Source organism: Mytilus trossulus, unplaced genomic scaffold (genome assembly GCF_036588685.1).
Source record: "Mytilus trossulus isolate FHL-02 unplaced genomic scaffold, PNRI_Mtr1.1.1.hap1 h1tg000125l___fragment_3__unscaffolded, whole genome shotgun sequence".
In the NCBI taxonomy this organism is placed as follows: domain Eukaryota; kingdom Metazoa; phylum Mollusca; class Bivalvia; order Mytilida; family Mytilidae; genus Mytilus; species Mytilus trossulus.
The window spans coordinates 93,108-107,083 of record NW_026963300.1 but is presented as its reverse complement, the minus strand read 5'-3'; the positions used below and the strand labels follow the sequence as shown (position 1 = coordinate 107,083).

At 32.8% G+C, this 13,976-nt stretch overlaps 1 protein-coding gene across 3 annotated transcripts in view; it reads right to left on the bottom strand.

The window, feature by feature from the left end:
- Nucleotides 1-12,420, bottom strand: part of LOC134700173 (uncharacterized) — a 50,743-nt gene extending 38,323 nt beyond the window's left edge. For 2 of the 3 annotated variants that reach the window (XM_063561537.1, XM_063561538.1), the window contains exons 1-4: nt 12,317-12,420; nt 5,079-5,124; nt 2,015-2,105; nt 364-526 (exon numbers count right to left, since the gene is read on the bottom strand). In XM_063561537.1, coding sequence (XP_063417607.1) covers nt 364-526; nt 2,015-2,105; nt 5,079-5,124; nt 12,317-12,318 — 302 coding nt within the window. In that variant the 5' untranslated portion in view covers nt 12,319-12,420. Of the gene's footprint in view, nt 1-363; nt 527-2,014; nt 2,106-5,078; nt 5,125-11,082; nt 11,360-12,316 lie in introns of those variants that run through there. The other variant, XM_063561539.1, reaches the window with a different exon arrangement.
- Nucleotides 12,421-13,976: the final 1,556 nt, after the last annotated feature.

Genomic DNA, 13,976 nt, shown 5'->3' with positions numbered 1-13,976 from the left:
TAATAAACCTAACAGATAAACACTATTTCTTTAATATGTAATGAAATATTATTTATACAAATTAAATTATGTTGGCCTACAGGAAAAGTATCTACAACTATTTTTTCAAAATATACTTCAGTCTAAATCCCATAGTTTCTGTTAAAATCTTCAAAGCAAAACAAAGCCTACATATTTGGCAAAATTCATCAGAGCAGAACAAAACATAAACTTTATCTGTAACTCATCATGGTAGACTCACATGTAGCAGAGGAGATGTTTGACACTCGACAGACGACAGGTAAATTCCATGGACGCCAAGTGATGGCAAAAGCTCACATTTCCTTTCAGGAAAGCTAAAAGTAAAAAAGGCTAAACACCTACCTTAAACTTTTGCCTCCATACTTGAAAAAAAACACATAGCAGCCAAAGGTATTGCTGTGTTCCTCCAATCTCCTAGTTCCCTCTTTGTTCGAAACAAGATCCCCATCATATTCCAAAAGAAATTCACCTTTGCTAAAAGATCTTTCAGCAAACACCCCTTTTCCTGTTTAAAAACAATAGAATTGAAAAGGTGTTAAGAAAGGGAAATCCAAAAGGTTCCTTAATGATTAAGCATTAGAGGTATAAATGAACAAAAAGAAAATGTACAGACTCTAATAATTGTCCAAGCTTGATATATCTCTGAATATAGTTACACAGCATAGTTTCTGAAACAGGATAAATAAGGTAAAGGTGGTAATATGACTAAGTGGTAACAAGTGTTTAACAAAAAATATATAAAATCTCAGCCGTTACCAACCTTACAGTAAAAAGAAATCAAGAGGCTCTCAAGAGCCTGAATTGCTCACATTTAATTTTCCTTCTTATACTCCATCATTTTTTTTCAAATTAAGAAAAATTGTCTTAAGGAGGTTTGCGGGTGCAAAAATTGCAGCAAAAAGCTAAACATTTCTTTTTCATTACAAATTTTATCTATTACACTATTAGTAATAACTTTATGATATGGAACAAATATTAACCAAAAGAATCAATTGGACCTAGATGACTTTTAAAATGTTATAACATGATAAAAGCTCTAAATTATCTCCCTTTGGTGCAAAAAAATCCATCAGCAGTGTATCTTAAACTGATCTAATCACAAACTAATACATGTAAACTAAGATAAGTTCCAAAATTCTTGGACTGAGGGGCAAGGCCATATATTCTCCATGGAAATGAGATGTGCCAAAGCGTATACAACTGCATACCAAATATCATTGACCTACCATTTGTGGTTCCCCATAAACTGACCTTATCACTAACTAATACATTTGTACATGTAAAATAAGCAAAAGTTTTGAAGTCAATAAACCATAACTGAGGGGGCAGGGTCAAATAATCTCCATGGAAATGAGATGTGCAAATGCTTATACAACTGCATACCAAATTTGGTTGACCTAACCCTTGCCGTTCTTCATAAACTAAACTAAAATCACAAACTTATACATTGTTGACACCATTACGTCGCCGCTGACGCTGGAAACAGCATACCTATGTCTCACTTTTAGACTCCATCAAGGCAACATAAAAATAATCTACTTTAAAAGTACAATAACTCCTTAAGATGTTAATCAACAATTTTGTTTCATACTGACTTATTTGTAGATCTTAACTTTGCTGAACATGTTTGGTGTTTACCGTTCATCTTTATCTATAATAATATTCAAGATTATAACTAAAAACTGCAAAACTTTCTAAAATTATCAATTCAAAGGCAATACCCCAAAAAAATCAGTTTTACCCCTATCTTCTATTTTTAGCCATAACTGCCATGCTTTTTGACAAAACAGTTAAACTAGATACCCTAAGAATCATTTAACTAAAGTTTTGTTAAAATTGGTTCAGAAGTTTTTAAAGGAGAAAGTCTTTAAAATTGTTAACACTGGACGGATGATGGACAAGGGCAACGGACACCAAGTGATTGAAAAAGCTCACAAGTCCTTTCACGAAAGGTGAGCTAATAACTACAACCAATGAAAATATATATCCTTACCAATTGTATCATCTATATATCTTACAACAAAACCGTCTTTGTCTTTCTTCAACCTGATATATTGTTCAGCCTGATTTTCAGGAAATGTTTCCTATAAAAAGATAGAGAATTAAAAGCTTTTTATTCATCAGATAGTTTAGAAATAGAAATTTCTACAAAGCTGTTCCTCAACCTTCAAATAAAAACAAAAATTCTATAAAATTAAAGTATTAATGATTATGAAAATTACGATTTTTGCTTTATCCTACATATCAGTCTTTTAATGTTTTTTTAATTTCTGTAAAACTTTAAAGTCTTGAATAACAATGAATCTATTTTATTTGCTTTGAGACCATAATATTGTCGAAAAAATTACTAAAAATGATTTGCATTTCTATTTAAGAAGGAGTCAGGGAAACGCTTAGAATACACGATTTTGAGTTATTTTTCTCAGAGCTTCCCCTTACCAAAAAAATTTCGCCTCACCATGCTTGGCAAATATATTTTGCCTCAGTAATAAAAGGGGCTAGTTACAGCCCTGAAATTTAGTTGAATTCAAACAAAGTTTAATTTTTAACTCTTCAAAGCTTCATATGGACTAATTTCAATTCAGGGTCCAAAATGTAAATGCACAATAAGGCCAGGGTTTTTAAATTTTTTGGTTTACGGATTTTTCCTATGAAAAACTCAGGTTGGTCAGTTCAAAAAAGAAAAGAAAAAAAAATCTTCCAAAAAATATATATTTCACCTTTCTAACAAAATGTTTGATATGCTATTCTAAATTCATGACATTTCTTAAATTTTTATTTAGATGAAATATTATTGCTCAGCTATCATAAACATTGCATTACATCGTGTCCACGGACAAAGAAGAAATTAAACCATTATTTCCTAAACAGATCAGGCTGAGGTTGCTCATTGTCAATTTCAGGAAACTAAAGTGAGTAATAATATTCAAGAACAAAAACTGATAAAAAATGCAAACATGTTGTACAGAAATAATTTTTAACATGCATTTATGTAAAAAACATAATAGACTGGTCCACTAGAATAAAGAGGTTTCAGCTCTAAATTTGGATTGTGATTAAATAGTTGACACAGCATAGGTTTCTGACACAAAATGAATGTGGTCTAATGAACTTAAAATTTTCGTTTTACCTTTGAGCAATTCACTATGCTGTTGAATATTAATCTTTTCAAAAAAATGTTTGAAGAAATTTTCTTTTTATTTATGAAATTTCAAATGAGTAAAATTGACCCCCCCATTTTTTTTACATCCCCCTTTCCTTTATTCCAAAACCAATCTCAATTCAAATTTCTAATGGAGTTTGCAACAATAATTACTCATTTAAATACATCATAAAATATTAAAATGTAAAAGAAAGTGCTTGTTATCACTGAATGGTAAAGATTGTTTGAATTTATCATTTGGTAGTAAAAGTGAATATACATTGTATATTGTATAAAACAATGATTTAAGTTGATTCAACTACTATTCTGGACAAAGAAAGATAACTCAATTTGAAGTTTCTTGTTATTGCACAATATTGTGCAATTAGATATTTCTTGCTATTGCGCAATACTGTGCAATTGAAAATACTTGCTATTGCACAATACTGTGCAATTGAAGATTTCTTGCTATTGGGCAATACTGTGCAATTGAAAATTTCTTGCTATTGCACAATACTTAATATAATAATTTTGGATCATGATTTGGACCAACTTGAAAACTGGGCCCATAATCAAAAATCTAAGTACATGTTTGATTTCAGCATATCAAAGAACCCCAAGAATTCAATTTTTGTTAAAATCAAACTAAGTTTAATTTTGGACCCTTTGGACTTTAATGTAGACCAATTTGATAACAGGACCAAAAATTCAGAATCTACATACTCAGTTAGATTTGGCATATCAAAAGAACCCCATTTATTCAATTTTTGAAGAAATCAAACAAAGTTTAATTTTGGACCCCTATTTGGACCAACTTGAAAACTGGGCCAATAATCAAAAATTTAAGTACATTTTTAGATTCAGCATATTAAAGAACCCCAAGGCTTCATTTTTTGTCAAAATCAAACTAAGTTTAATTTTGGACCCTTTGGACCTTAATGTAGACCAATTTGAAAACAGGACCAAACATTTAGATTTTACATACACAGTTAGAATTGGCATATCAAACAACCCCAATTATTCAAATGTTGATGAAATCAAACAAAGTCTAATTTTGGACCCTTTGGGCCCCTTATTCCTAAACTGTTAGGACAAAAATTCCCCAAATTACTACCAACCTTCCTTTTGTGGTCATAAACCTTGTGTCAAAATTTCATAGATTTCTATTTACTTAAACTAAAGTCATTGTGCAAAAACCAAGAAAATGCTATACATGTACTATCAAGTATAATAATACTTGCAGCTCTTTTGTGCATTTTAAGATTTTTTTTATATCCATCCTCATAGCAATTTCGAATGATTTTTGTATGACATTTTGTCGGTCTGACAGAGTTTAGGATACACTGTGAAAAGGGTGAGAAATTTTTCCATTGCTCGATTTTATCATAACATGCATAAGTATCTGAAACTTATCAGATGTCAGTATACATTTTAAATACAGTTAAACCACCTTTAGAAAGGCATATATATTTGTCAAACCAATTAATCTTTCTTCATTTTCTGATGTGGTATTTCCACTGATTCTAGACATAGATGCTATAAATACAATTATTTTTGACATTTGCACCAAATTTTACATTAAAAAGATTACATGATCACAATTTTATCAACAGAAATTCCATAATGTCAGTGATCTTTCAAGTATTCATTAAAAGATTTTGAAAGTTCAACTTTTTGTCAATGTGCATATCTTTCAAATAGAAAGTCTGACAAGAATGGCAGAAAAAAATGAACTAAACATTTGATAATCATTACTTTTATCCAGAAACGAATACAAAAAACTCATTCACAGATAATCTTAAATGTCAGCTGGAAGTGTGCTGAAAACCAATTTTAATTATAAGAAAATTAAAGAATTGCCAAAAAGTGGGCACAATTTTAGTTAGAAAAGAAATTGTGAAATGATCAAACTTACAGTATTCTGATTTGCTGTGTTATTTAATCTTGTACTTCTTCTTTCCCTGGAATAATCAATAAGTTATCATAATCTACAAATTTAATTGATAGGCTTAATACTACAATGTATATTCATGTATAGGCACATATTTTGTATATATATTAATTGTTAGTAAGCAGACATAAAGAGCTAGTTTTTACACTTTCCATTTTGGGGCCCTGGTATAGCTTAATTACTGTTGATGTGAGCCAGGGCTCTGTGTTGAAGATCTTCCTGTGGTAACCTTACTTCAAATACAATTGTGACTTGTATGGAGAGTGCTATTTTCATTTACTGGTCATAAAACATTGCAAAATCTTTCGATTGGTAAGCTGGAAGCTCAAAAGATAAGGAAACTTTGTATAAGATTTTTTTTATATATTTGGTATAAATTAACTGATGTTTAAAATAAGTAATTGCTAGTTTAAAAGTTTTCAACAAAGAGGAGGTGGGTTCTGTTCACAGTGTAAATATTTTGACTCTTCCATCTTTGCCTTTTGACCATTAATAGGGTTGTAGAGGGTTTAAGTTTGTGCCAAATTAGCTCAAAACCTGCTGAACGATGTCTTAGATGGCAACAAAACAAAAGATTTCATGTATTTTATCTATTAAACCAAAGGTTAAAGAAAATATTCTAGCTGATACAGATTAGTAAATTTAGGTTAACAGTGAAGTAATTATTCATGTAGGCGACAATAGGGTACATTGGTAGCTTATAGCCTTTTGGGTTCTGTGTTTATGATATAAGAATAACACCCATAAATTACCAAATACTTTACAATGCCTTTAGGTGTACATAAAAAACATCACATATGATAGTGCAGCCTTCCTTGATCAAAACAAGTATTCTTAAGGGTACTATTAAATGCTATATGACTACAGGAAAGAAATATAAACATGACAAATGAAGCATAACCAGCTTAATCTTACGATGAAACTTTGTAAATTACAAAAGAAAAATTCTGGAAAATTTCTTGATATATTTGCATTAGCCATGTTAGCAGCTGTTGTTTCAATTTACACGATTACCTTTTTACATAGTGTCACTGTCAGTTACCTTTAAGTTCAGAAGACTTTTATAGCAACTAATACACCCAGGGCAGGTGTTGTACAAGTTTACAATTCTTGTAAAAATAGGTAATTCAAAGTCTCAAATGACCATCATGAAATGATACAAGAGTGCACATGTACACATTGAAATGTCTCTCTTTTCTTAACTAATCACTGATATTATGTTGATGGTCATAAAGGTTTTATTACAACTGTCACATAAACTTAACATCAACCAAGAAAATCAAACATTGACAAATGAACCATGAAAATGAGGTCAAGGTCAAATGAACCATGCCAGACAGGCATTTACAGCTAACAATTCCTTCATACAAGTTACAACAAATATAGTTGACCTACTACTTATAGTTTAACAGACCAAAAGACAACCAGGTGCTCCGCAGGGCACAGCTTTATAAGACCCCAGTGGTTGAACCTTGTACAGTTGGGGCAAATTTGGTCACAATATTCAAGCTTGATTCTGTCTGAATTTGGATTGTGATAAAATTTTTGACATAATATAGGTTTTTGTCACAAAATTTATGTGGTCAAAGATCTAAAAAAAACTATGTGCACAATTAAAGATTTCTTCTTAAAACGAAGTTCAAAATTTTAAAAAATTAAAAAAAAGGAAGCCCTTCAAAAATGGTAAAAATCCATTGCAGGATTGAACCTTGTAGTACAATTTCAGAGAGATCCATACACTTAAAACACAAGTTATTGTCTTGATTGTTTTGGAACCAGAAACATGCTTCTTTTTGGCCCCTAATTCCAACATATTTTTGTGGTATTGAATCTTCTGAAAAAATTTCATGAAGATCTATTCACTCAAACTAAAGTTATTAAACCAATGTGTCTCCGGACAGCGACCACACAGTCAGACGCACAACATCATACCATTATACAATCCAAAAATTTTTTTGGAGTCTTATAAAAACTTAACAATGAGCAATGAACCGTGAAAATGGGGTCGAGGTCAAATAAAACCTACACGACTGACATCATGGACATAGAGATCTTTAAATATTTCCATACACCAAATACAGTTGACCTATTGGATATATATATAGTATGAAGTGCCGTTAGTTTTCTTGTTTGAATTGTTTTACATTGTCTTATCTGGGCCTTTTATAGCTGACTATGTGGTATGGGCTTTGCTCATTGTTGAAGGCCATACAGTTACCTATAGTTGTTAATGTTTGTGTCATTTTGGTCTTTTGAGGATAGTTGTCTCATTGGCAATAATACCACATCTTCTTTTTTATATATGATAGTAATTTTCAGTATCATAAAAAAGACAATTTTTTTAAAACTTAGCTTTCATCATGAAAATGAGGTCAAGATAAGATGACAACTGCTAGTTAGACATGTACACCTTACCATCATTCCATTCACCAAATATAGTAGACCTATTGCATAAAGGAAAAACAGACCAAAACACAAAAACTATTATTCCACTGAACCATGAAAATGAGGTCAAGGTCAGATGGCACCTGTCATTTGGACATGTACATCTTACAGTGCTTCCATACACCAAATACACTATAAATATTGCTTGAAGTATCTGAGATATGAGACTTGACCACCAAAACTTAACCTTGTTCACTGCTCCATGAAATGAGGTTGAGGTCAAGTGAAAACTGTCTGATGGACATGGACCTTGCAAGGTACACACATGCCTAATATAGTTATCCTGAAAATGAGGTCAAGGACATTGGACATGTGACTGACAGAAACTTCTTAACATGAGACATCATATGAACAAAGTATGAAGCAGTGACTTTAACCTGAACTTGGCTGAAGCTGGATAGACAAACAAATAGACGGATAAACAGACGCACAGACGAGAAAACATAACGTCCCTCTTCTATCATACAGTGTAGGTGGGTAAAAAAAAATGTGTGCAAAACATATGAATACCTGGGAAATATAAACTTTGGTTCATAATTTGAAAGATATATTTTATAGTCTAAGGCAATATTAAGATCTTATCTTTTTGAAGCATGTCACAGACAAAATAACTTTGTCAAATCATCTTTGATTGTGTAACCGGAGAGCACGAATTTCATTACAAAATTGCTTGTCTCCATCGGGACTCGAACCCGGGACATCTGTGGTACAAGGCAGCGCGCTAACCGACTGAGCTAAAGAAGTACTTCCTTAGCTCAACCGCTTACGGCTGACTAAGTATCTTCTACGTTTTCTAAGGGAAGCAATCCTGCCACAAATGTCATGAATTAAATCTTGCCTTTCATCAATATTATATATACATGTACTATTCTTACAAATTACAAAGTAATTACTCATTTGTAGTATTTAGTTTATCACTGTCAAACCTACATGTATTTTAATGTATCAAGAAATAGTACTTACCAAAAACTACAATTTTCAGTATGGATTAAATACAGATAGAGTTAGAGCAAATACATGAAATAATAATGATGTCTGGCAATGCTCTGGGATGGTTTTTTTAAAGTTACGATACTTGCACCAATATTATATATACATTATACAAGGTATACCAGTATTGCGATCTGTCCAAGGAACTGTCCTTGGGCCTATACTCTTTTTAATATACATTAATGATTTTCTAGAATACCTGGAACACAGCAAACTATGACTCTTCGCTGATGACAGTATTATATACCGAGAAATTACATGTCAACAAGACTGCACAAATTTACAAAAAGATCTTAATGCAGCAGCGAAATGGGAGGCTGATTGGCTCATGGCCTTCCATCCTGGAAAATGCACTATCTTAACCATCACACAACAAAAACAACCATTTAAACACGATTACATCCTTCATAACCATACTTTAGAATTAGTAACATCTGCAAAATATCTTGGCGTAACCCTACAGTCTAACTTAAAATGGAACATTCACTACAACAACATCGTATCAAATGCAAATAAATCTCTTGGCTTTCTTAGGCGAAACTTAAAAATTTCTAACTCCAGTATCAAATCCTGTGCTTACCAATCAATAGTGAGACCAAAACTTGAATATGCCTGTAGTCTATAGGATCCACACACAGCAGATTATAAAAATAAGCTAGAAATGGTACAGAGGCGTGCGGCCCGATATGTATGTAACAATTACCACAACACCAGTAGTGTAACATCCATGTTAAATGAACTACAATGGCCCTCACTCAATGACCGCCGTCTCAAAACCAGACTTATCATGTTCTACATTGTACAAGGTCATCCATGGACTCATTGCAATCCCAGGGATCTCCATGGCCTGTTTAACGATGGCGCCCCGCCATCGTTCAAATGTCTTCCGCCATGGTCAAATGACTTGCTCCATCGTTCAATTGTCTTCCGCCATCGTTCGAAACTGTGGTCGTTTTTATAGCCTGACGCCATTTTTGTAGCAATTTTAATCAAATGCATGTAATTGCATAACACTCAGGCTTTTTTTTATAGTATAATCCAATACAGTTCTCACGCCTAGGGGATATCCGGATTAAAATCGCTAATCATTTGTACCTGAGCTTGTACAGGTAGATCAACAAACCAGAAAGGAGAATATTATCTGAAGATGGACGATTCATTTGTCGAATTATTTAACTAAGTTTCTGCAAATGCTTATGATAATTTAGATTAAATAAATAAATTAATAATCCAGTTACAAATTTTAACAAGTCGAACACATGCTTTTGTTTTGACTTACGCAATCAGCATCCCCCTTTTTAAAATTTACAAAATAAAACGTAAAACAGTAATTATTATTTCATTTCAAATAGCTCGAGTACTGCTGTATTGTAACGATAATATAGAATTACTTTAAAAGTTAAAAATTATAAACTTTTAATATTTCCTGTAAAGAAATATTGTATCGTAATTCCGAATTCATTTCGTAGTTTACAATGAAAATGATACATCCGCATTTCCGGTTTCTATTCAGACTTGAAAGATGCATGTTGCATAGCCATGATAGCATGGATTTGCTAAATAAAGTCATTAAAAACCTTTTCATTTGACAACGTTTGTTAAAAAATACATTTTTTTTTAACCCGTACGACTCGTTTTGTCGTTGCTGCAAATCAACCATACCGGTAATGGTTTCATGACTTCTGAATTTGACAGTGTCCGTGAAAAATAATCTCCACATGATTTTTAACCCCCATACCAATTACCAAAAATAGCAAGAAAACTACATGGTGACCTTTGTGATAGTTATTTGTCATTCTAAGGGAAAGGGAGGGGGTATGAGGGCTTGTCCTTTGAAGAGTTACAAACGGCAATTATGGAAAATACATATACTTCTATATATAGTATTTATAATGAAAATATAATTTAAATAAGCAATGAATTAGCATGTTCACCTATCCTTATGTGGAGGAATGAAATACTTTCGATACCGCTACACTGTACAGCGTAGATACAATGATGGTGAAAGTTCCTCCATGGTTCAATTTTCATCCATGGAGATCCCTGAATCCCATCACTAGTCCTCATACCATCAGATACTAGAACAAGAAAATTCCATACTCAAACATTTCGGCAAATGTCCACCTCTAAAGACATTTACAAATGGTCATTCTTTCCGCAAACAATCATTCAATGGAACATGTTGCCACAAGTTGTGGTAGCAAGTCAAACCATTGAAATTTACAGAGATCAGTTGACACCAACTGTTCTCCACAACATAATTTAATTCTATAAATAACAATGTACATATTTTTAAATCACTTGTTGTTTTCTTTCATGTAAATATCACCAGAGACATATATATGTCTCTGATATCACCAAGTATTCTACTAAGTAAAAGATAATTTTTTGTTCATATCATATACTCCGCGCATGCAACAGTTCGTAATCTTCAATAATAATGAAGCTGTAACTGTATATCAGAAAATGAAAAAGAAGAAGATCACCAATTACAGGAGATCCGTATGTTTTAATGAGCATCATATTGAATTACCTAATCTAGTACTTGCGTGATGGGTCTTAGACCCTTTGGCTTTGCATATCTTCTTCTTCTCTGTATTAGCTTCCTTTAAATAGGAACACCTCTAATATATATATTATTAGAGTATTTGGGGTAAATTTTGTAAGATTTTTTTTTTGGTTGTATGTAGATATTAAACTATGTACAGCAAACGGGGTAGGAGATGTCGGAAATGATGAATTGGTACGTAATTTCAGAGCCAAACGTCGTGAAGGATGGTCGATCCGAACTGGCATTTTTTCCGATTTTAATGATCATGAAATGAACGAGCTTGAACACATGTTAAACAGAAGCAAGTTAACTCGTACCAAAAAAGTTAACTCGTACCACTGGGATGTCGTCAGGGAGTTCATAAATCCACGAACAGAACATCGACTTTAACAGTGCTTATTTGTTTTCAAGGGGGGGCAGGCCCGTAGCCAGGAATTTCCAAAGGGGGGTTCGTTGGGCTCACAAACTCGACTTTAACAGTCACAATTCGAACAGAACATTGACTTTAACAGTGCTTATTTGTTTTCAAGGGGGGGTTCGTCCGAACCCCCCCTGGCTACGGGTATGGGGGGTTCGTCCGAACGAACCGAACCCCCCTGGCTACGGGTATGAATAGGATATCATATGACGTGACTATTCGTGTCTACCTTTGGCGGTCACTAGTCGCGTCCTTGTCATGTCCATTTTAGATGGTAGAATGGTGAATGAATCACTAAGGTTTGACGTCTCTTTATCACCCTTGGAGGGTGGTTTATAGAATTCAAAGGAGTGGTGTTAGCGTCCTGTGTCTAGCTTTTAAGATTTCTACGCATTATATTTTCACTACTAAGAACAACTACATGTATCAATAGAACGAACCTGTCTTGCTTTACAAAGGTATCTGCCTCTTTTGTTAAAATGTTGAATAAATGTTTTTCTACCCGTTCTTATAATTCTCTCAAAAGTTAACTTTTAAAAAGCAGGAATCGTGTTTAACTATCCGAAAACATATATTTGTAGGTCATGTGCTGCTATTTATTGGCACATACAAACAGCATCTCTAATTTGTCTAAGTGAAAAATAAATTCAAAAGAGAATAAAATGCATAAATGTGATACAGTTTGATCTATGAGCTCAGGATACATTGGTTCACCAATTTCGTGAAATAGTTTTATAGTGTACTATGCAACCAATGAAGAGTAATGAACAATGGATTGATAAATTAATAAATACTCACATTTTGGATATTCACAAAAACCTTTTCTTCTAACTTTCACACAAATTTCAGAAATATTCGGATAAAAGTCTCACAAAAAAGCAAATATCAATAATTAACTGTCGTGTGTTCAAAACAACGTAGCTTTGAATGTTACAAATATCACGTGTTATGCGAACACCACTGCAGTAATATGAGAGTTTTATGTCAAACCTGATTGGATGATGTCTGTAAAGATGCATACATTCGGAGTATTGTACCGCAATAATATGGATAAAATTATGCTCACTCTATTGAAGATGTCTATATTTTCTATTAGAGAGGGTCGTAAACAATTTGTACATGTTGTAATAAGACAACTTTCATGAAATTTTCGGTTTTCCGAAGGTACCTAATGTATATAAACATACAAATGTAGGTGGTTATAGTTGAAAATTTAATATCATATCTATAACACTTTATTGTTTATCGATAAAAAAAAAACCATACAAACAAAAAAATAGTTGTATAAACGAAGGAAGATATTAATGTAGAGAAAATTCATATTTGATGTAATATTAAAAACTATATCTCTAAAAATACCCCTTCCCTTTTTTGGTACACAATAAGAAGAATTTTCACTTGTAGAAAATTGTTTTGCGTATTCCGCGCATTTTGAGAAAGTATAACGCAACACTATATTAATCCCACAATTCATGTAAAGTTTCATGTCAATCATACTAACAGATGCGCCAAAAAGCGCAATTGTTTCCTAAACGGAGTGGCTATTTATCCAGCTAGCCGGACGAATAATGCCAGGGCTATTTGTCCGGCCATTGGAATGCGCATGGCATATTATGTGCGTTTGGGAGTGCGTTTGACATTTGTGATATTATCTTCAGTAGCACAAGGAGGGGCGCGCTTAATTCGATCACTGATTTTCAATTTTAAGATCACGACTGAATTCGGCGATATCAACGTTTGTGATAAATTTTGCAGTTTTCAGAATTTGACAACGGCATACGAAAGTATGAACTTCAAAGAATGATATAATCTATAAAAAAAAAGAGAGAGACTCAAGAATAATTGAAATCACAAGGAAAATGGGAAATAAAATGTAATTGCTCGTAGAACTATAGTTTTACTAAATAATTCGACTCGAATCAGCCGAATGAATGGTGGAAATGATTTTCAAATCAAGAGTACTAGTTGTTGAGAAAGGCCTTAACAATGGCATGTCTAACTTAATAAAATATAATTATATTCCAAAAATGAATATTGCAAGTAGCCCTTGGAATGGGATATATATTAAGGGGAGGGGTTTGAGGATACATGTGCAAAAAGTGGGGATGTTGGATATACAATTATAAAAAGTGGGTTATGACATATAGGGGACATTAAAGGTGGGGTTTGGAGAAAAAAGAAAAGAGGTATTTGGGAAAAAGAGCACACCGTGTCACCTCGACCACATCACGGAAATAAAATAGACGAAGTAATAAATATGGAATATATATGATTTGTTTTTATTATTCGTAATCCAGATTGGACTATGTACTAGTATATAAATTAAGAAAGAAAAAACTATTACAATTACCAGTAACAAGATATGGCCCTTACAATAAAGATTACAAACATATATGCTACCGCCTGGTGCTACTGAAGATAATATTACACGCACACACAAATAGTGACATGCGCATTG